Raw genomic sequence first — 21,102 nt, 5'->3', positions numbered from 1 at the left:
GGAAAGTCCTGTAATGCAGCAACTCAACTGTGTGATACCTAGCCCTTAGAGAACGGATACTGTGAGAATGCCACAGTAGCGTAGAGGTTAGTGCGAAGCTATTGCATAGGACTTCGGGGTTCTATTCAAGTGTCCTCTGGAAGAAAGATTGTGTGTCCTTCCTGTGTGCTCCAGTTTCCTCCAACATCACAAAGACAAGCACTGATGGGTTAATGAGCCTCTGTAAACTGTCCCTGATGTCCATGTGATAGTCAGATTTGGTGGAGGCAAGGGGGGATTGCAGGGAAAATTTATAAAAATTGGATTAATGGAGCATTAGAGTAGATGGGAAGTTGATGATCAGCATACACTTGATGAGCCAAAAAGCCTGTTTCCAAGCTACATCTCTAGTATTCTAAGATTGTTAAGGATATTCATACTGGCTGAGGTGGAAAGAGGCTGGTGTGGAACAGAAGCACTTGATGGGATGGGCTGAACGGCCTCTTTGCCATACATACAATGTGCAGTAGAGTCATGAATGAGCCTGAGGTAATGTGTTTACAACAGAATTGATTTATTCATCAAGGATCCAGAATATTAAACTCCAGCCCAGTAAATCAGCAAACGTCTGGTGTTTAATCCAAGGAGAGATGAGCAACAGCAATAGTGACATAATCCGACACCTGCAGCTATCTGGGAACTTAACATTGCTTCCAGCAGTACTGATGTGGTGGATACAGCTCTGTCCAACACTGGCAACGTCCTCCCCAGCATTGAGCACATCTGTATGAAGCACTGCCTCAAGAAAGCAGCATTTCCCCCACTATCCAGGCTATGCTCTCTTCTCACTGCTTCCACTGAGAAAGACGTACAGGAGCCTTGGATCCGACACCACCAGGTTCAGGAACAGTTATGATTACCCCTCAACTATCAGGTTTCTGAACTGGTGTGGATAACTTCACTCATCTCAACTCTGAATTAATTCGACAGCCTACAGACTTGTTCTCAAAGACTCTTTACAAGTCAAATTTTCAGCATTATTTTTTATTTGCACAATTTGTCTTTTGCACATTGGTTGTTTGTTAGCCATTATTTATGTATAGCTTTTTCATAAATTCTGTTATATTTCTTTATTTTCCTGTAAGTGCCTGCAAGAAAATTAATCTCAAGGTAGTAAATGGTGACATAAATGTACCTTGATAATAAATTTACTTTGACTCTGAATACTGAAAATTCAGCACACATCACTTTTCTCCTCAGTGTTTTTGCACTGGTGTTTCTGTAGGTGGGATGACCGAGTAAATCCCTTTCCACACACGGCGCAGATGAATGGCTTCTCCCCAGTGTGAATTCGTTGGTGGGTTCGCAGGTTGGATAACTGAATGAATCTCCTTCCACACTCCAAGCAAACAAAAGGTTTCTCCCCAGTGTGAATTTGCTGGTGTGTCCGCAGACTGGATGACCGAGTGAATCGCTTTCCACACTCACTGCAGGTGAAGGACCTCTCCCCTTTGTGAATCTGCTGATGTGTCCGCAGGGTGGATGACTGAGTGAATCTCTTCCCACACTCAGTGCAAATGAACGGCCTCTCACCAGTGTGTATTCGCTGATGTGTCTGCAGGTGGGAAGACCGAATGAATCCCTTGCCACACTTGGTGCAGGTGAAGGGCCTTTCCCCGGTATGAACCTGCTGGTGCATCCGCAGGCTGGATGACTGCACGAATCTTTGCCCACACTCGGTGCATGTGAATGGGCCCCCTTCACTGTGAACCCGCTGATGCAAAAGCAGTTCGGATGACTGGGTGAATCCCTCCCCACATACCGAGCAGGTGAAGGGTCTCTCTCCAGTGTGAATTTGCTGGTGTAAAAGCAGCTCAGATGATCGGGTGAATCCCTCCCCACATACAGAGCAGGTGAAGGACCTCTCCGCATCGTGAATTCGCTGGTGTGTCCGCAGGTTGGATGACTGAGTGAATCTCTTCCCACACTTGGCGCACCTGAAGGGCCTCTCTCCAGTGTGAGTCCTCTGGTGTAAAAGCAGCTCAGATGACCGAGTGAACCCCTTCCCACACTCAGAGCAGGTGAACGGCCTCTCCCCAGTGTGTGTTCGCTGGTGTAAGCACAGCTCAGATGACCGAGTGAACCTCTTTCCACACTCAGGGCAGATGAATGTCCTCTCCCCATTGTGGATTCGCTGGTGTGACTGCAGGTTAGATGACTGAGTGAATCTCTTCCCGCATTCAGCGCAGGCAAAGGGCCTCTCTCCAGTGTGGATTCGCTGGTGTGTCCGCAGACTGGATGACCGCATGAACCTCTGCCCACAGTCATTGCAGGTGAAGGGCCTCTCTCCAGTGTGACTTCTCTGGTGTCTCCTCATGCTGGATGACCGAGCAAAGCTCTGCCCACACTCGGTGCATGTGAACGGCTTCTCCCCAGTGTGAACCCTTCGGTGTAAAAGCAACTCAGACGACCGAGTGAATCCCTTCCCACATTCAGAGCAAGTGAACGGCCTCTCCCCGGTGTGAATCCGCTGATGTAAAAGCAGCTCAGATGACCGGGTGAATCCTTTCCCACATTTGGAGCAGTTAAATGGCTTCTCCCCAGTGTGAACTCCTTGGTGTAGAAGCAGTTCAGATGACCGAGTGAACCCCTTCCCACATTCAGAACAGATGAACGTCCTCTCCCCGGTGTGAATCTGCTGGTGTAACTGCAGATTGGATGACCGAGTGAATCTCTTTCCACACTCAGTACAGGCAAAGGGCCTCTCTCCAGTGTGGATTCGCTGGTGTGCCCGCAGACTGGATGACTGAACAAATTTCTTCCCACATTCGGAGCATGAGAATGGCCTCTCTCCAGTGTGAATTCGCTGGTGTAAAAACAGCTCAGATGACTGAGTGAATCTCTTCCCACATTCAGAGCAGGAGAATGGCCTCTCCCCGGTGTGAACTTGCTGGTGTCTCAGGAGGCTGGATGAATTAATGAACCTCTTCCCACATTCAGAGCAGCTAAATGGCCTGTCTCCAGTGTGCCTTTTCCTGTGTAAGTTCAGGCTGGATGAATGAGTAAATCCTTTCCCACACTCGGAGCAGGTGAAAGGCCTTTCTCCAGTGTGAATTCGCTGATGTACCATTAGGCTGGATGACCGAGCGAACCTCTTCCCACATGTAGAGCAGGGGAACGACCTCACCTCAGTATGAACTCGCTGGTGTGCCATCAGTTTGAATGACTGAGTAAAACTCCTTCCAGACTCCGAGCAGACAGATGGTCTGTCCCAGGTATGAACTCATTGGTATCTCACCAAGTTCAATAAGAGTGAATTTCTTTCCACATTCAAAACAGGCGAATGTCCTCTCTCCACTCTAAACTTATCGGTGTAGCATCAGGCACGATGAACGACTCCTTTCCCATACTTGTAACAGTGAAGATGAGCTTGCTTCTCTTTAGACCCTAGATCAATGCTGTTTCAACAAGACCATAAAACAGTGAGCTTCATCCCATACATTATATACACACACAAAAGTATGCAGATTCTGCAGATGTCAGATACCTTGAACAGAACACACAAAACGTTGGAGTACCTCAGCAGGTTAGGCCGCATCTATGGAGGAAAATAAGTTGTTGACATTCTCGTCCCAAAACATGAACTGTTTATTTCCCATCATAATTGTTGCCTGACTTGCTGAGATCACCAAAAATTCAGTGTGCATTGCATAGGTTTGCGTGGGGTATTGTCTCTCTTTGAAGGAAATACAAAAGATACCAGAGGTGATTGATAAGCTCGTGGCCTGAGGTAGGAGTCAATTTTAGAAAACCTAGCACATTTATTTTTCAACATAGTCCCCTCCTACATGTACACTTAGTCCAGCAGTTGTGGAGCATACAGATCTCTTCTTTGTAGAAGTGGTCCACAGCAGGGGTGATTGATAAGTTCTTGGCCTAAGACGGAAGGAGATGAGTTATACAGCCCTCGTTACATGCAGGTCAACTCTGAGTGAAAATGCAGAAAGTTTGAAGTTAATAACTCATCTCCTTCTCCCTTAGGCCATGAATTTATCAATAACCTCTGCTGTGGACCACTTCTGGAGGTCCAAGATGCCAACTTCTACAAAGACGGGATCCGTATGCTCCACGACCGCTGGACTAAGTGTGTAAATGTAGGAAAAATAAATGTGCCAGGTTTTCTAAAATTGACTCCTTCTACCTTAGGCCATGAACTTATCAATTACCCCTCATATAAGCACAGAAATAGAGTGGATTCCAGTTAATCGGGGCAGCTGCTTATTTGGAATAACTCTGAAAGAACAAATCTAATTGTTAAAATATCTGGGATTCCTTTTGTTTATTTGGAACACTATGCTGCTTAACTGGGACAGGAGACTGTAACTGAACAGTTTCTAAGTAACATCAGTTGCATGCACTTGTGTGGCTATTAGCCACTACACTGTATTTACAATAGTTTTTAAATAGCATTGGAGCATGTGTTTGTGTTCAAAAAGCAGTGATTGTTGTCACTGATAGTTGGTGAGAAATAAGCAGCGAGACAATTTGGAACTGTTTTACTCACTGCGGTTTCAAACATACAGGCTTGGAAATGCCAGAAATGGCTGGGAGTTAAAACAAAACAATTTCACTACTTCAACAAGTATGGAGCTATGAAGAATTTGAAGGTATCGACAATCATCTTAAATGATACAATGAAAATGAAGATTTTGAGGATGCAGTTGTCAAAAACATTGTATGAAGGCAGTTCATTATCTACAATAGGTGCCTGTGCTAATTTTGTTCACGAACAAGATACACTGGATGAATTCCTCTGTCGATTATCATTAAGAACTAATAAACAGTTTTACAGTACTATAGTGGTATTGCTAGTGTTCTAATTTGTTCTTTATTTCATTGAAATAGATAGCTTGTTACTCAGTTTGTGTTTTTATACTTTTTAAATTATTTCCATGAAACTTCAACTAATTATTATTTCCAAGGGGCAGCTGCTTAATTGGGCCAAAATGTACTGGTCCTGATGTGTCCCAATTCGAATCCTTAACAGGCTTGAAAATATTTCTGGTTTCCCTCTAAGATGATTCATGCTTGTGCAAACACACACACACACATATTTAGTTTCTCCCTGGTGTATCCTGCTTCTTGATGTGTAACTCTTTCCATAGTCAGTGTGCTTGAACATTCTCACTCAACGCATTCCCCACTTGCACATTTAAGCGCTGGTGAACCCAAAAACATGGGCTTGCCCTCTATGCCAACTGGTGCCTGCTTTGTTCATAGTCATAGAGCCCTACAACACAGAAACAGGCTTTTGGGCCCTCCTGCCCATGCCAAACTGTTATTTTGCCTAGTCCCACAGTTCCTGCATTTTAGCCCTCCATACTCCGCTCATCCATATACTCATCCAAATTTTTCTTAAATGTTGGACTCAAACCCACTGGCAGCTCGTTCCACACTCTCACTGCCCTCGGAGTGAAGAAGTTCCCACTCAGGTTCCCCTTAAGTATTTAATCTTTCACCCTAAATCTATCTCTAATTCTAGGTTCACCCAACCTCACTGGAAAAAGCCTGCTTACATTTACCCTATCTATACCACTCATAATTTTATATACCTCTATCAAATCTCCTCTCATCCTCCTACACTCCACGGAATAAAGTCCTAACCTATTTAACCTTTCCCTCCAACTCTGGTCTTCAAGTCCCAGCAACATCCTTGTAAATATTCTCTGTACTCTTTCAATCTTATCGATATCTTTCCTTTAGGTGGATGACCAGAAATGTACACAATAGTCTAAATTAGGCCTCACCAATGTTAGTTTTCCTTTTTTTTGCCTGGTAAAGAACAGCATTTCAGAAGAGATAAATTTGGTTTCCCAGGTACGCTGTGACATTGCAGTTACAAATCTTGAGAAACAAGTGAACTTCAGCAGCAAACAGCACCCAGCAGTCTGGGCACATTCCAGCCTCCTAAGTCAACATCAAAATTTATTTTTGTCTTTATTAGAATTGGCCATTAATGCCAGGAACAGAAAACTCTACAAAAAGTGGTGGATACGGCCCAGTCCATCACAGGCAAAGCCCTCTCCACCATTGTGCACATTTGATGATGATGCACCCATCATCAATGACTCCCACTACCCTGGTCCATAAGACATAGGAGCAGAATTAGGCCATCTAGTCCATCAGGTCTGCTCAGCCATTAAATCATGGCTGATCCTTTTTTTTAAATCTCCTCCTCAACCCCAGTTCCTGGCCTTCTCCCCGTAAGTCATGCTACCTTCTCACTACTTCCATTGGGAAGGAGGTACAGAGCCTTAAGTGTCACACCACTGGGTTCAGGAACACTTATTACCCCTCAACCATCAGGCTCCTGAGCCGGTGTGGATACGTTCATTCATCTCAATACTGAACTGACGCCACAACCTATGGACTCACTTTCAAGGACTCCACAACTCATGTTCTCAGTATTATTTATTTACTTTTTTATTAGTTGCACGATTTGCCATCTTTTGCACAATGGTTGTTTATCAGTCTTTATATATGGTTTTTCATAAATTCTATTGTATTTCTTCATTTTCCTGTGTATATCTGCATGAAATTGAGGTAAATTTACTTTCACTTGACTTGATTTTTCATACAATGTATTTTGTCTCAGATATTCTTTCTGATAGTACAGCTTGACCTGCAGGTGTGCCGAGCGGTCCCACTACTAACTCATACCTGAGCTGCCAGGTACACTGGACAGTCCTACTAACTAACATCTCATACCTGAGCTGCCAGGTGTGCCAAGCAGTCCCACTACTAACTCATACCTGAGCTGCCAGGTACACTGGACAGTCCTACTAACTAACATCTCATACCTGAGCTGCCAGGTGCACTGGACAGTCCTACTAACTAACATCTCATACCTGACCTGCCAGGTGTGCCGAGCAGTCCCACGACTAACTCATACCTGAGATGCCAGGTACACTGGACAGTCCTACTAACTAACATCTCATACCTGAGCTGCCAGGTGCACTGGACAGTCCTACTAACTAACATCTCATACCTGACCTGCCAGGTGTGCCGAGCAGTCCCACGACTAACTCATACCTGAGATGCCAGGTACACTGGACAGTCCTACTAACTAATATCTCATACCTGACCTGCCAGGTGTGCCGAGCAGTCCCACGACTAACTCATACCTGAGCTGCCAGGTACACTGGACAGTCCTACTAACTAACATCTCATACCTGAGCTGCCAGGTGTGCCGAGCGGTCCCACTACTAACAACTCAGAACAGTCAACCAAGCATAATCTGTTTCCAAATGATGTGATACTCCATTTGGTCCCAGCCGAGACATATTTTCTTTGCTCTTCAAGAGCGCCTCTCACCTTCTCTGTCACTGACAACCAACCAATTATTTTTCATCTCTTTCTCTCTTAGAATTAGTGGTATCAAGCTTAAAACGTTAACCCCGATTTTCTTTCTGCCGAGACTGCCTCACCTGCTGTTAACTAAGTAGTTTGTAGTGTGGGTGTGGGGGGTGGGGGAATGGTTGGAACAGCTTGGATAAGTATGGATAAAATAAAAGGGAAGGAGAGTGCAGAAAAGATTGCAAAAGCCTCCAGAACAAAGAGTTGAGAATAGGATAAAAAATTAACTTTGTGCAAGATGGAGATAAAATTGAAAACAGGAGTGAATACAAAAATGAAGGTACTATGTCTGAATGCATGCAGTATACTGTCCATAATAAGATTATTTTCTGGCGAATTAGAAATGGGCAGGCATATTGTAGCAGTTTAAACAAGATCACAGCTTAAGAGTTTAAAAGCAAAGGTGAGGCCATACAATATAGCAAAAATTTGTGAGAAGCTAGATGATTGCAAAGCTTTTAAAAACAAAAAGAAAGCAACAAAAAGCAATAATGACAGAAAAGATAAAAAAAATATGAAGATAAGGCTAGACAAAAATATAAAAGAGGATCCCAAGAGTTTTTTTTCCAGTTGTATATATTAACTACTAGTCACCAACAGCTAATCAGAAAAGTCCCCCCCTTATCCCCAGGGTTTGGGGTACTTGGAGGTACCGGGATAAAATAGGCTGTAGTCAGCATGGTTTCATCGAGGGAAAATCTTGCTTGACAAATCTGTTGGAATTCTTTGAGGAAATAACAAGCAGGATAGACAAAGGAAAGTCAAGGATGTTTACTTGGATTTTCAGGTCTTTCACAAGGTGCTAAGAGACTGCTAAACAAGATCAAAGCCCACGGTATTGCAGGAAAGATATTTAGCTGACAGGCAGAAGGCAAAGAGTGGGGATAAAGGGAGACTTTTCTGATTAGCTGTTGGTGACTAGTGATTAATGTTGGGTCCACTATTTTTCACAATATGTGTTAATGATCTGAAGGGTAGAATTAATGGCTTTATAGTCAAGTTTGTGGATACAAAGACAAGTGGGGAGACAGATACTGCTGAGGAAGCAGGGAGCCTGGAGGACATGGACAGATTAGGAGAACGGGCAAAAAGGTGACAGATGGAATACAGTGCAGGGAAATGTATGGTCATGCACTTTGGTAGAAGGAATAAAGGCTGATTATTTTTTGTGGAGAGCAAAACGTCAGTTCCTTTCTTCCCTCATATGCTGCCACTGAATTCCTCCAACACTTTCTGTTGCAAAGGAAATGTTCTCTCAGCTTAACCCTATTGAACGCCCAAAATGCAGGAGAATGCCCGGAGATCTTTCTGAAACCAGTAAGGTTCTTATGAGTTTCAAGATCACCTGCAATTCTTCCACACTTCAAAAGGTAGAGCCCCACACAGTTTACCCTCTTTCCTTCACGGCCAATCCCACCACAAGCAGGATCATCCTTGCGAACCTTCTCTGAACTTTCTCCAACATCTTTCCTTAAAATAGGGGCACTAAAACTGTTTGCAGTATGTATGTAGTTGAGGCCTTCCCACTTTTCATATTACTTTAAAACAGGGCCAAAATTCCATTAAAGTACCTAGTTATCTGCTGCACCACTTTTTAAAAAATTCTTGCACAACTTTTTATTATTGAAATAACACCATTATTCTGTTCTTCCTTTCAAAATTAATAAACTAACATTTTAAGACTTTACAGTCTACTTACCAACTTTGACCATATGGTGTGTAGCCTTTGAAAATCTCTCCATAAACTATTTGCATCTCCTGTGCAACTTAACCTTCCCACCTACTTTGTGCCATTTGCAAATATGCTCCCTCATATTTACTCCCTTCCTCCTAGTTATAGTTTATTTTGTAAATGGTTGCAGACCCAGCACTGACCCTGTCCATAAGATCATAAGGCATAGGAACAGAATTGAGCTATTCGGCCCATTGACTCTGCTCCACCATTTGATTATGGCTGACTTACTATCCCTCTCAACCCCATTCTCCTCATACCCTTTAATACTCTTACTAATCAAGAACTTATCAACCTCCACTTTAAATATACCTAATTACTTTGCCTCCACACCCATCTGAGACAGTGAATTCCAGATTCACCACCTGCAGGCTAAAGAAATTCCTCCTCACCGCTGTTTTAAAGGGATGTCCTTCTATTCCAAGGCTGTGCCCTCTAGTTCTGGGCTCTCTCAGTATTGGAAATATCCTCTCCATATCCACTCTATCTCCCTGAAAGACTACTGATCATAGACTTATTCCTACTTGCTGCTTCATGAGTGACAGCCAATCCTCCATCCACTCCAATCTATTAGTTCCAACATCATGGATTGTTGAGATGTAATCTTTTGTGAGGCACCTAGTCAAACATTTTCTGGAAGTCCAAATACAGCCAAGATCTCCTCAAAAACTTAAGAAATTCAGCAGACACAATTTACTTTTCATGAATCTACGGGTCTGCAGTTTGAAACATGAAGTCTGTTTCCACAGATGGCAGCTGGCGAATTTATCTGTGGCTCTGTATTTGTTTTCCAGCACCTGCAGTTGTCTTTTTAAAGAGTACAAAGGAACTCCCTCTGGGAAAGCCTCTGCAACCCTGGCCTCACGCTTTGTTTAAAAAGTCGCCTCCGCTGAGATGAAGGGCAGGTGGAAAGCAAATAAAGGGACGTTTTGAAACTGTGAAAATACGTGACAGAGCTCGAGCTGGAACCAGAGGCCCTAGCAGCAGCCCTGCATTTCATATCTTAAAAGTCTTTTATTTTGTCTCCGACCACTCTCGTTAGTCTATTGGCCAGAAAAGAAAGTCCCTCAACAATGGGATCACCTGCACAACTATGGCCTCGCCCTGTATCAGCGATGTTCCCTTTGTTCCATCTAACCACCCCCCCCCCCCCCAACCCAACCCAACCCAACCCAACCCAATCGTCTTTGCAGGGGAAAAGTTATTTTCTATATTTCCCGGTTCTAACGGAGCTAAAGCGGGAATTATGGTCTCCATTCCCACTAAGGGCTTGGATCGCGGAACTGATGAAAACGGCGCCGCTCCTACCTGCTGTGGCGCTCCCGAAAGTATCTGTGAATGGGATCACGTGAGGCAGACGTCACTTCCGACACGCTCCTGTTCCCGGCCGTGGTTAATTCTGGTGGTTGGCTGGAAATTAACTTTGAAACGTTCATTGTGCCGTTAGTGACTACGGGGTTAAGGAAATGTAGTTAGAATGCGCCAAGGATTTATTCTAGGCCACTGAAGACATTGCAGATGCTAGAATATGGAGCAACACACCAAATGCTGGTGGAACTCAGCTGGTCAGGCAGCAACTATGGAGGGAAATAGACAGTTGACATTTCGGGTCCGGGAGAAGGATCTTAACCCAAAACGTCTATTTCTCTCCACAGTTGTCTGAATTTCATAATTCCTCCAGCAGTTTGTTATTCAAAGTCGAGTTTATTGTGGCTATGCACCTGTAGGCACAGGCGCAATGAAAACCCCTCTGACGGGAGCGTCATAGGCACGTAGCATCATGTAGGCAGCATTCACAAGAAACACAAACTTTTTTTTTACAAGAAAGAACACAGTTAGAACAAACAAACTAACCCTGTTTTAGAGCAAAGTGATCAAAGAAGTCACAGCGTTGCTAAACTGTCCCGATTAAGGTTGTGCTGGTTGGTTCAAGAACCTAATGGTTAAAGGGAAGTCCAGTCACAAACGAGAAAATCTGCAGGTGCTGGAAATCCAAGCAACACGCACAAAATTGCTGGGGGAACTCAGCAGGCCAGGCAGCAACTATGGAAAAGAGTTCAGTCGATGTTTTCGGGCTGAGACCCTTCAGCAGGACTGGAGGGGAAAAAAAGGCGAGGTGTCAGAAGGGAGGAAGAAACACAAGGTGGTAGGTGAAGCTCTGGCTGATGGTAGCTGCAAGAAGATGGCATGGCCCAGATGGTGGTGATCTTTGATGATGGATGTTGCCTTGAGGTACCACCTCGTATATATACTACCGATTGTGGGGAGTGCTGAGCCCATGATGCATTTGGTTGAGCCTGCAGCCTCTGGTGTTCGTGTAAGCATCTCAGACCTGAAGCAGTCACTTTTTTTATGCATAGAACATAGAACGGCTTAGTACAGTACAGATGCTTTGGCCCATAATGTTAACCTACTCTAAGATTAACTCTTTCTTCCTACATGACTCCATATTTCTACCATCCACGTGTCTATCTAAAAGTATCTTAAATGCCCTTAATGTATCTGTCTCTATCACCACCCCTGTCATGGCTATGCATTCAAATTGTCATACCAGACCATGATGCAGCCAGTAAGATACCTTCAACAGGACAGCTGTAGAAGTTTGTTAGTGTGAGGTACAAGCTGAACCTCCTTAACCTCCTAAGAAAGTGAAGAGTCTGGGGTTCTTTGCTTTTGATCGCATCTATCTGCTGGTCCCAGACAGCTCATCCAAATTTGTTAATTCCCCCCAAATTTTAAAGCGCTGAGTTTTGGCACCACTAGTTCCTCAGTGGAAAGCGGCACATGTTTGTCCTCTTTCCCCTTCCTTAGGACGACAATCAGCTCATTAGTTTTGTTGACATTGAGTGAGTGGTGGGGGGGGGGGGGTTTGGCAGCACCATTCAATCAAAGTTTAAAGCAAATTTATTATCAGAGTATGTCATTATTTCTAAACCTAGATTCATTTTCTTGCAGGCATTCACAGTAGAACAAAGAAATACAATACAATGAATGAAAAGCAACAAAGTATATAAGACGACAAACTGTGCAAAAACAATAAATAAATAGAAAGATAGATAACACTGAAAACATGCGTTGTAGAGTCCTTGAAAATGAATCCATATGTTGCATTCAGTGATCGGTTCAGTGCTTAACTGAGTGAAGTTATCCAAGTTGGCTCAGGAGCCTGATGGTTGAAGGGTAATAGCTATTCCTCTAGCTGGTGGTGTGGGACCAAAGGCTCCTGACGGCAGCAGCAAATGTCCTGATGAAGGGTCTGGACCCTAAACATCAACTACTTATTCTTTTCAACGGATGCTGCCTGACCTGCTGAGTTCCTCCGCCATCTTGTATATGTTACTCTGGATTTACAGCATCTGCAGACTCTTTTGTGTTTACAGTGTGCCAATAATTTTCTTTATGATCCTATCTAACTGTGATGCCACATTCAAGGAACAACAAGTTTATATTCCCAGGGCCCTCCACTCCACAGCACCCACCAAGCCCCATTATTTATTGTGTAAGACCCATGCTGATTGGTTCTCCCAAAATGCAACACCTCACACTAAATTCCATCAGCCATTTTTGTGCCCATGATCCTCGCTGGTGCAGATCCTGCTTGCAAGCTTTGATAGTCTTCCTCACTGTTCTCTCCACCCTCCCAATCTTAGTGTCATCTGCAAATTTGCTGACCCAGTTTACAACACTATCATCCAAGATGATTATAGATGATTTTTAAAGTCAAAGGCCTCCAGTCAGAAAGATAACCATCTACGACCATTCTCTGGCTTCTCCCACTAAAGCAATGTTGACTTCAATTCTTCTTGACTTCTTCATCCTGAATGCTAAGCAGCATAACCTTCTCAACCAGTATCCCATGCGGGATTTTGTCAAAAGCCTTGCTAAGGTCCAAGTTAACACCCACTTTTCTGGTAACCACCTGAAACAACCCTATAAGATTGGTTAGACAGAACCTTCTATGCACAAAACCATGTTGAGTATCCCTAGACAGTTCCTGTCTATCCAAATGCATATACACTCTATGGCCACTCTACTAGGTACTGGAGTGGAACCCGGTGTGGTCTATTGCTGCTGTAGCCCATTCACTTCAAGGCTCAATGTATTGTGTATTCAGAGGTTGTTATGCGATGAAAGGCCTCGGCCTGAAATGTCAACTGTTTACTCTTTTCCATGGATGCTGCCTGGTTCATCCTGCTGCGTTCATCCACCTTTTTGCGTGTATTACTTTGATTTCCAGCATCTGCAGATTTTCTCTTCCTTGTTATGCGGGGGTTAGTTTACTTGTCGGTCAAGAGCCGCTTCCATTGATTGGCCTGGTTGAAGTATGCAGCAGCTCTTTCCCATTGGTTGCCTTGTGGGCCACAGCACCAGTGCCCGGTTTCAGGCACCACAGAGGTATAAGAACTGCATGCTCGGGAGGCTCACTCTCTTTTCCTTTTGTCTCCAAGGGCTCTTCACACTGAGGTAGTGACCAGTGCTGAAGAACTGCTGGGAAAGCATGCTCTGGCTTAGTAGAACCTACGTGCACTCTTAGCTAAGTAACTGTTTGTTGAATATTTAGTTTTGTAGTTTGTGTAACTTGGGGGACTTAAATGTTTAGTTGAATTTTTACTGGTTGTAAGTAAATGATTAATATGTTTATTCATAATCACTGTTTTCTGTCTCACTCACCTAATCCTTGAACCTGCTTCCATGTTACAGGGGTGCTCTTCTGCACACCGCTGTTGTAATGCATGGTTACTTGAGTTACTGTTACCTTCCTGCCAGCTTGAACAAGACCTGCCATTCTCCTCTGACCTCTCTCATTAACAAGACCTGCCATTCTCCTCTGACCTCTCTCATTAACAAGAACTGCCACTCACTGGAGTTTCTTTGTTTTTTGCACCAATCTCTGGAAAAAGCTTTATAAGATTGGTAAGACATGACTTACTAAGCACAAAGTCATGTTGACTAACCCAAATCAGTTCCTGTCTACTCTGTTTAAACTCCCTCCCCCACCTTAAATGTATGTGATCTCGTATTTGACGTTTCTACTCCAGGATCTTAAACAGATTCTGAGTATCTACTCTATCTATGCCTCTCATAATTTTATGAACTGTAATTAGGTCTTTCCTCAATCTGATGCTCCAAAGAAAACAATCCCTTCGTCCAATCTCTCCTTATAGTTCATATCCTCTAATCCAGGCAACATTCTTATAAACCTCTTCTGTACCCTTTCCAAAGCCTCCACATCCTTTCTGTAATGGGGCAGCCTAACCAAAGTTTGATATAGCTGCAACATGACTTCCTTATTGTGATACTTTGTGCCTTGAACAATGAAGGCCAGCATGTTACACATCCTCTTTACCACGTATTTACTTACATTGCTATTTTCAGGGAATTATAGACTTGTTCTCCCAATCTCTCCATACGTCACTGCCATTGAGGGTTACGCTTGGCACTTATCACCTCCCAGCTTCTCATTTCAACCCCCTCCCCCATCCACCTACCTCCCCCCTCACCTGGCTTCACCTGTCACCTTCTAGCTTGTACTCCTTCCCCTTTCCCCTTGTTATTCTGGCTTCTTCCCCCTTCCTTTTCAGTCCCGATGAGGTGTGTCGGCCCAAAGGACTCATTATTCTTTTCCATAGATGCTGCCTGACCTGCTGAGTTCTTCCAGCATTTTGTGTGTGTTCCTCTGGATTTTCAGCATCTGCAGAATCTTGTGTGTCCTTAATGGATATTTGCTTCTTATTCATCAGTGAGAGGGCCCCTGACAAATGTGAGGACAGCGTAAAATAGACTGATATACGGGAGCACATCAACATTAAGAAAGAGGATGTGATGGAACTTTAGAAAACTGTTAGGATAAATCCCCAGGGCCAGGTGTGATATATCCCAGGTTATAACAGAAAATGAAGAGAGAGATTGCTGTACTTTTGCCAATGATCTTTGTGTCCTCACTTGCCACAGGAGTAGTACCAGACCATTGGAGGATGGCAGATGTTATTCCTTGGTTCAAGAAAAGGAATAGAGTTAAACCCTGGGAATTGTAGACCAGCTAGCCTTGAAGGAGAGCCAGCATGCCTTTATGAGAGACATGTCATGCCCCAGGAGCCTGATTGAATTATTTGAGGGAGTGACAAAACAGATTGATGAAGGTAGGGCAGTGCATGTGATGTACATGGAATCTAGTAAGGTGTTTGACAATTTTCCCCATGGTAGGCTCACATCAGGAAGTATGGAGATATGGGATCCCGGGGTACTTGGCTGTGTGGATTCAGAAATGGCTTGCCCATTGAAGACAGAGGATGGATGTAGATGGAGAGTATTTTGCCTGGAGGTCCGTGATGAGTGGTGTTCTGCAGGGATCTGTTCTGGGACTCCTGCTCTTTGTGATTGTTATAAACACAGCCATAGAGTGATAGAATACTACAGCATAGAAACAGGCTTTTTGGCCCATCTAGTCTATGCTGAACTATTAATCTGCCTAGGTCCACCTGCACCTGGACCATAGTTCTCCATAATCCTCCAATCCATGTACCTGTCCAAATTTCTCTGAAATGTTGAAATCAAACCTGTATCCATCATTTGCGTTGGCAACTCATTCACTCTCACCATCCCCTGAATGAAGACTTCCCTAAGCATTTTACCTTTCACCCTTAACCCAAGATTTCCAGTTGTTGTCTCACCCAACCTCAGTGGAAAAAGCCTGCTGGCAATTATCCTGTCTATACCCCTTTCGTATACCTCTATCAAATCACCTCTTATTCTTCTACACTTACAAGGAATAAAATCCTAACCTATTCAGTATTCCTCTATAACTCAGGGCCTCAAGTCCCAGCAACATCCTTGTAAATTGTCTCTGCACCCTTTTAATCTTATATACATCTTTCCTGTAGGTAAGTAACACTGCACACAACACACTGACTTTTATGAGAAAGTGGAAGAGCGGTAAAGATTTTTGTAGGTAAAAATGGGGGATTGCTAGGATGCAGAGCTGGGCTAAGAAGTGGCAGATGGAGTTCAGTACAGAAAAGTGTAAAGAAATTCACTTTGGAAGTTTGAACCTGAAGGTAGAATACAGGCTTAATGGTAGGATGTGGAATGTGGAGCAATGTGGAGGAACAGAGGGATCTTGGGGTCCGTGTCTATAGATCCCTCAAAAGGCTTTCTCATGCCCCCTTCTAGCTCTCCTAAGTCCATTTTTAAGCTCCTTCCTCTCTAGAGTCCTGCCTGATCCTTGCTTCCTAAACCTTAGAAATGCTTCTTTCTTCCTCTTGACCAGGTGTTCCACATCTTTTGTTAACCATGGTTCCTTCACCCTACCATCCTTTCCCTGCCTCAATGGAACAAACCTATCAGGAACCCCATGCACGTGCTCCTTAACCAACCTCCACATTTCTGTTGTGCATTTCCCTGAGTATATCTATTCCCAATTTTCTCTTCCAAGTTGCTGCCTAGTAGCATAATAATTCACTCTCTCCCAATTAAATATTTTCCTATATTGTCTGTACCTATCCCTGTCCAAGCTTTGGTAAATGTCAGTGAGCTCCCAAAATGCTCCTCTCCTCTCCCTAGTCTATCGCCTCGTACCAGAACCATTATGGCCTCACCTCTAGTTGGCCTGTCTACATATTGTGTCAGGAATATTTTCTGGACACACCTAACAAGTGCCCCATCTAAACCTTTCGCACTAAGAGGCTGCCAATCAATATTAGGGAAGTTAAAGTCACCCACGAGAACAGCCATTTTACTTCTCCACCTGTCTAAAATCTGTCTTCAGATCTGTTCCTCAGTGTCTCTGTTGCTATGGGGGTGGGGGGGGGGGGGTGGAGTCCTTAGTATGTTCCCTATAGAATGATTGCTCCCTTCCTGTTTCTGACTTCCACCCATTCTGATCCCTCCACAACGTCCTCCCTTTCTGCAGCTGCATTACTATCCCTGATTTGTCATGCCACGCCTTCACCTCCTTTACCTCCCTCCCTGTCCCCTTTGAAACATATAATACCCACAGCATCCAGCAGCCATTCCTGCCCTTGTGTCAGCCAAGTCTCTATCAGATAGATAGATAGATAGATAGATACTTTATTCATCCCCATGGGGAAATTCAACTTTTTTCCAATGTCCAATACACTTGTTGTAGCAAAACTAATTACATACAATACTTAACTCAGTATGATATGCATCTAAATCACTATCTCAAAAAGCATTAATAATAGCTTTTAAAAAGTTCTTAAGTCCTGGCGGTAGAATTGTAAAGCCTAATGGCATTGGGGAGTATTGACCTCTTCATCCTGTCTGAGGAGCATTGCATCGATAGTAACCTGTCACTGAAACTGCTTCTCTGTCTCTGGATGGTGCTATGTAGAGGATGTTCAGAGTTATCCATAATTGACCGTAGCCTACTCAGCGCCCTTCGCTCAGCTACCGATGTTAAACTCTCCAGTACTTTGCCCACGACAGAGCCCGCCTTCCTTACCAGCTTATTAAGACGTGAGGCGTCCCTCTTCTTAATGCTTCCTCCCCAACACGCCACCACAAAGAAGAGGGCGCTCTCCACAACTGACCTATAGAACATCTTCAGCATCTCACTACAGACATTGAATGATGCCAACCTTCTTAGGAAGTACAGTCGACTCTGTGCCTTCCTGCACAAGGCATCTGTGTTGGCAGTCCAGTCTAGCTTCTCATCTAACTGTACTCCCAGATACTTGTAGGTCTTAACCTGCTCCACACATTCTCCATTAATGATCACTGGCTCCATATGAGGCCTAGATCTCCTAAAGTCCACCACCATCTCCTTGGTCTTGGTGATATTGAGACATGGTACAATGTCATAGGTCCATGTATGGACTAATGTTCAAAGTTCATCATTCTTGTTCCTAATACTTCCTTGATTCAACCCATCCAACTGACTACAATTATACCCTGTCCACTGCCTATCTTTCCTCAGAAACTCTCTACATGCTACATCTACCTTTATACCAACTGATCCTATCTCTCTCTACCAACATAGTTCAAATCCTGCCTAACAGCTCTAACAAACCTGTCCACAGGCATATAGGTCACCCTCAAGTTCTCGTCTAACCTGTCCTTTTTGTAGAGGTCCTAACTTCCCCAGAAGAGATCCCAATGATCCACAAATCTGAAACCCTGCCAATTATCCAGCCGCACATTCATCTGCCAAACCATCGTATTCTTACCCTCACGAGAGGCATGTCCGTGCGACACCTCTCTCCAAAATGCAGACTTTAGACTGCACACAACTGGTGTTGCATACAGCTCCAGCAGACTTGTCTTTTATTCTGCTCATCAAGGGAAGTAACCCTAATGTCTTTCTAATCCACATTCCATTGCCATTCAACCATTATGTGCAACTGCAGATGCTGGAGATCTGGATTAAATACAAGAAGAGCAGTGGAAACAGAAATAGAATTAATGTTTTATGTCCAAAGCATAACATTCTGCCTGAAGACTGATGTAAACCCTCCCCTCTATTACTGCTCATCTAGCAATGAATTGCACTGACACAGAAACTGCAGGAAACACTCAAAGAATCAGGCAGCGTCCGTGGGAAAAGATGCAGAATTCATGTTTCAGGGCTCTACATCAGAATGGGTAACAGAGACAGAAATCCTGTTGGACAGCAAAGGAAAATTTATTTAGTTTGGCGTTTCTTTAAGTATTGTGGCAGTGAATTCCATAGGAACTCGGAATCAGTCAGCTGGAAATCTGGAATATTTTTTCCAGTGCTATTGGCTGGATAGATTGCTGTGCTCCTCCTGCACTGCCTGCAAAACAATTCCTTAGCTCTAAGAACAGGAAATCCGTTGTTTCAATGCAAGATTTTAAAAGGTTTGCAAGGTGATTATTGCTCCCCCAGAACTGTCAACAAAAGAGAATAGATGCTCTATCGGTGCGGCAGAAGCTGATAGGGCAGGCAGCAAACCGAGAATGAGCAAGGACAGTGTGGCCGGGAGTCAGACGTTCATTGCTGATCAAGGAAAGGGAGATGAGGGAGAAACTAAACAGTGGAAAGTGGGACTGTAGTAGCCAGTGCATTCACTAAACCATAAGACAGAGCAGCAGGATGAGGCCATTTGGCCTATTTTTCCGCCATTCCATCATGACAGATTTATTATCACTCAACCCCATTCTCCTGCCTTCTCCCTGTACATTTTGATGCCTTTTTGACACCTAATGGCATGGCCTCTACAGCTGTCTGTGGCAATGAATTCCACAGATTCATCACCCTCTGCTAACAAAATTCCTTCTTACCTCTGTTCTGAAGGGATATCCTTTTATTCAGAATCAGAATCAGGTTTAATATCAAAAGTTCAATATTATCAGAGTACCTACGTGTCACCACATACAACACTGAGCTTCTTTTTCTCTGGGCATACTTAGCAAAACTATAGAACAGTAACTAAATAGGATCTGTAAACTATAAACATCAGGAACTGGAAACTGTAAACAAACTGCAAAATGCAGATAGTTAATAAGTAGCACTAAATAGTGAGCATGAAATAACAAGATAAATGAGTCCTTAAATGAGTGCAGTTATCCCCTTTTGATCAAGCGCCTAATGGTTGAGGGGTAGTAACTGTTCTTGAAACTGGTGGTGTGAGTCCTGAGGCTCTTGTACCTTCTCCCTGATGGCAGCAGCGAGTAAAGAGCATGGCCTGGGCAGTGAGGATCTTTGATGATGGATGCTGGTTTTCTATGGCAACGTATCATGTAGATGTGCTCATGGTTGGGAGTGTTTTGAGTACTGGACCGAATCTACTACCTTTTGTAGGATTTTCCACTCAAAGGCATTGGTGTTCCCATACCAGGCCATAATGCAGCCAGTCAGCATACTTTCTACCACACATCTATAGAAGTTTGCCAAGGTTTTCAATGACATTTAAAATCTCTACAGACTTCTGAGGAAATTGAATCACTGTGTGCTTTCTTCACAATTATATTTATATGATGGGTCCAGGACAGGTCCTCTGAGATAGTGACACCCAGGAATTTAAAGTTACTGACCCTCTTCACCTCCGATGATTACTGGCTCATGGACCTCTGGTTTCCCCCTCCTGAAGTCTACAATCAGTTCCTTGGTCTTATTGACATTGGTGAGAGGTTGTTGTTACTACACCACTCAGCTAGGTTTTCAGTCTCCCTCCTGTGTGCTGATTCATCACTCCCTTCGATACGGCCCACGACAGTGGTGTCATCAGCAAACCTGTACATGGGGTTGGATCTGTACTTAGCCACACGGTCATAGGTGTGAAGCAAGTACAGCCGGGAGCTAAGCACACATCTCTGCAATGCTCCTGTGCTGGTGGAAATTGTGGAGGAGATTATTCTGCCAATCTGAACTGACTGGACTCTACACATGAGGAAATCCAGAATCCAATTCCACAAGGGGATATTGAGGCCCAGGTCTTGGAGTTTACCGATCAGTTTTGAGGGGATGATGGTGTTAAATGCTGAGCTGTAATCGATACAGAGCGTGCTGATGTGTGCATCTTTGCTGTCCAGATGTTCCAGAGTTGTGTGAAGAGCCAATGTGATAGCATCTGCTGTAGACCTGTTGCTTCAGTAGGTGAATTGGAGTGGATCCAAGTTGCTACTCAGACAGGAGCTGATATGCTTCAACACCAGCCTCTCAAAACACTTCTTCACTGTGAGGTAAGTGCCACTGGGCGATAGTCATTTAGACAGGTTACCACGCTCTTCTTGGGCACTGGTATGATTGAAGCCTTTTTGAAGCAGGTGGGTACTACACACTGCCAGAGTGAGAGGTTGAAGGTATCTGTGAATACACCAGCCAGTTGGTCAGCACAAGTCTTCAGTACTGGGCCAGATACTCCGTCTGGACCAGATGCTTTCCTTAGATTCACTCTATTGAAGGCAGCTCGCACGTCATCTTCGGAAACCGAGACCAAGGAATCATCAGGAGAGATGGGAGTGTGTGATGGTTCCTCCCTGTTCTGGTGGTCAAA

The 21,102-nt window shown here is 44.0% G+C and overlaps 1 protein-coding gene across 1 annotated transcript; it reads right to left on the bottom strand.

Annotated features, from left to right (window-relative positions):
* Positions 1-532: 532 nt before the first annotated feature.
* LOC140716381 (uncharacterized) lies at positions 533-10,545 on the bottom strand. Its single transcript, XM_073029063.1, has 2 exons — positions 10,436-10,545; positions 533-3,437 (listed from the first exon to the last, which is right to left on the bottom strand). Exon 2 carries the CDS (start codon positions 3,191-3,193, stop codon positions 1,214-1,216), a length of 1,980 nt encoding a protein of 659 aa, XP_072885164.1. The 5' UTR covers positions 3,194-3,437; positions 10,436-10,545; the 3' UTR covers positions 533-1,213.
* Between the last annotated feature and the right edge of the window lie 10,557 nt (positions 10,546-21,102).

Source organism: Hemitrygon akajei, chromosome 25 (assembly GCF_048418815.1).
Source record: "Hemitrygon akajei chromosome 25, sHemAka1.3, whole genome shotgun sequence".
In the NCBI taxonomy this organism is placed as follows: domain Eukaryota; kingdom Metazoa; phylum Chordata; class Chondrichthyes; order Myliobatiformes; family Dasyatidae; genus Hemitrygon; species Hemitrygon akajei.
Note: the sequence above shows the minus strand (reverse complement) of the source record. Positions and strands in the feature narration are given on the sequence as shown.

What these genes read in the sequence shown, in the direction of transcription:
- LOC140716381 (XM_073029063.1), bottom strand. Translation starts at nt 3,193, where the DNA reads ATGGCACACCAGCGAGTTCATACTGAGGTGAGGTCGTTCCCCTGCTCT.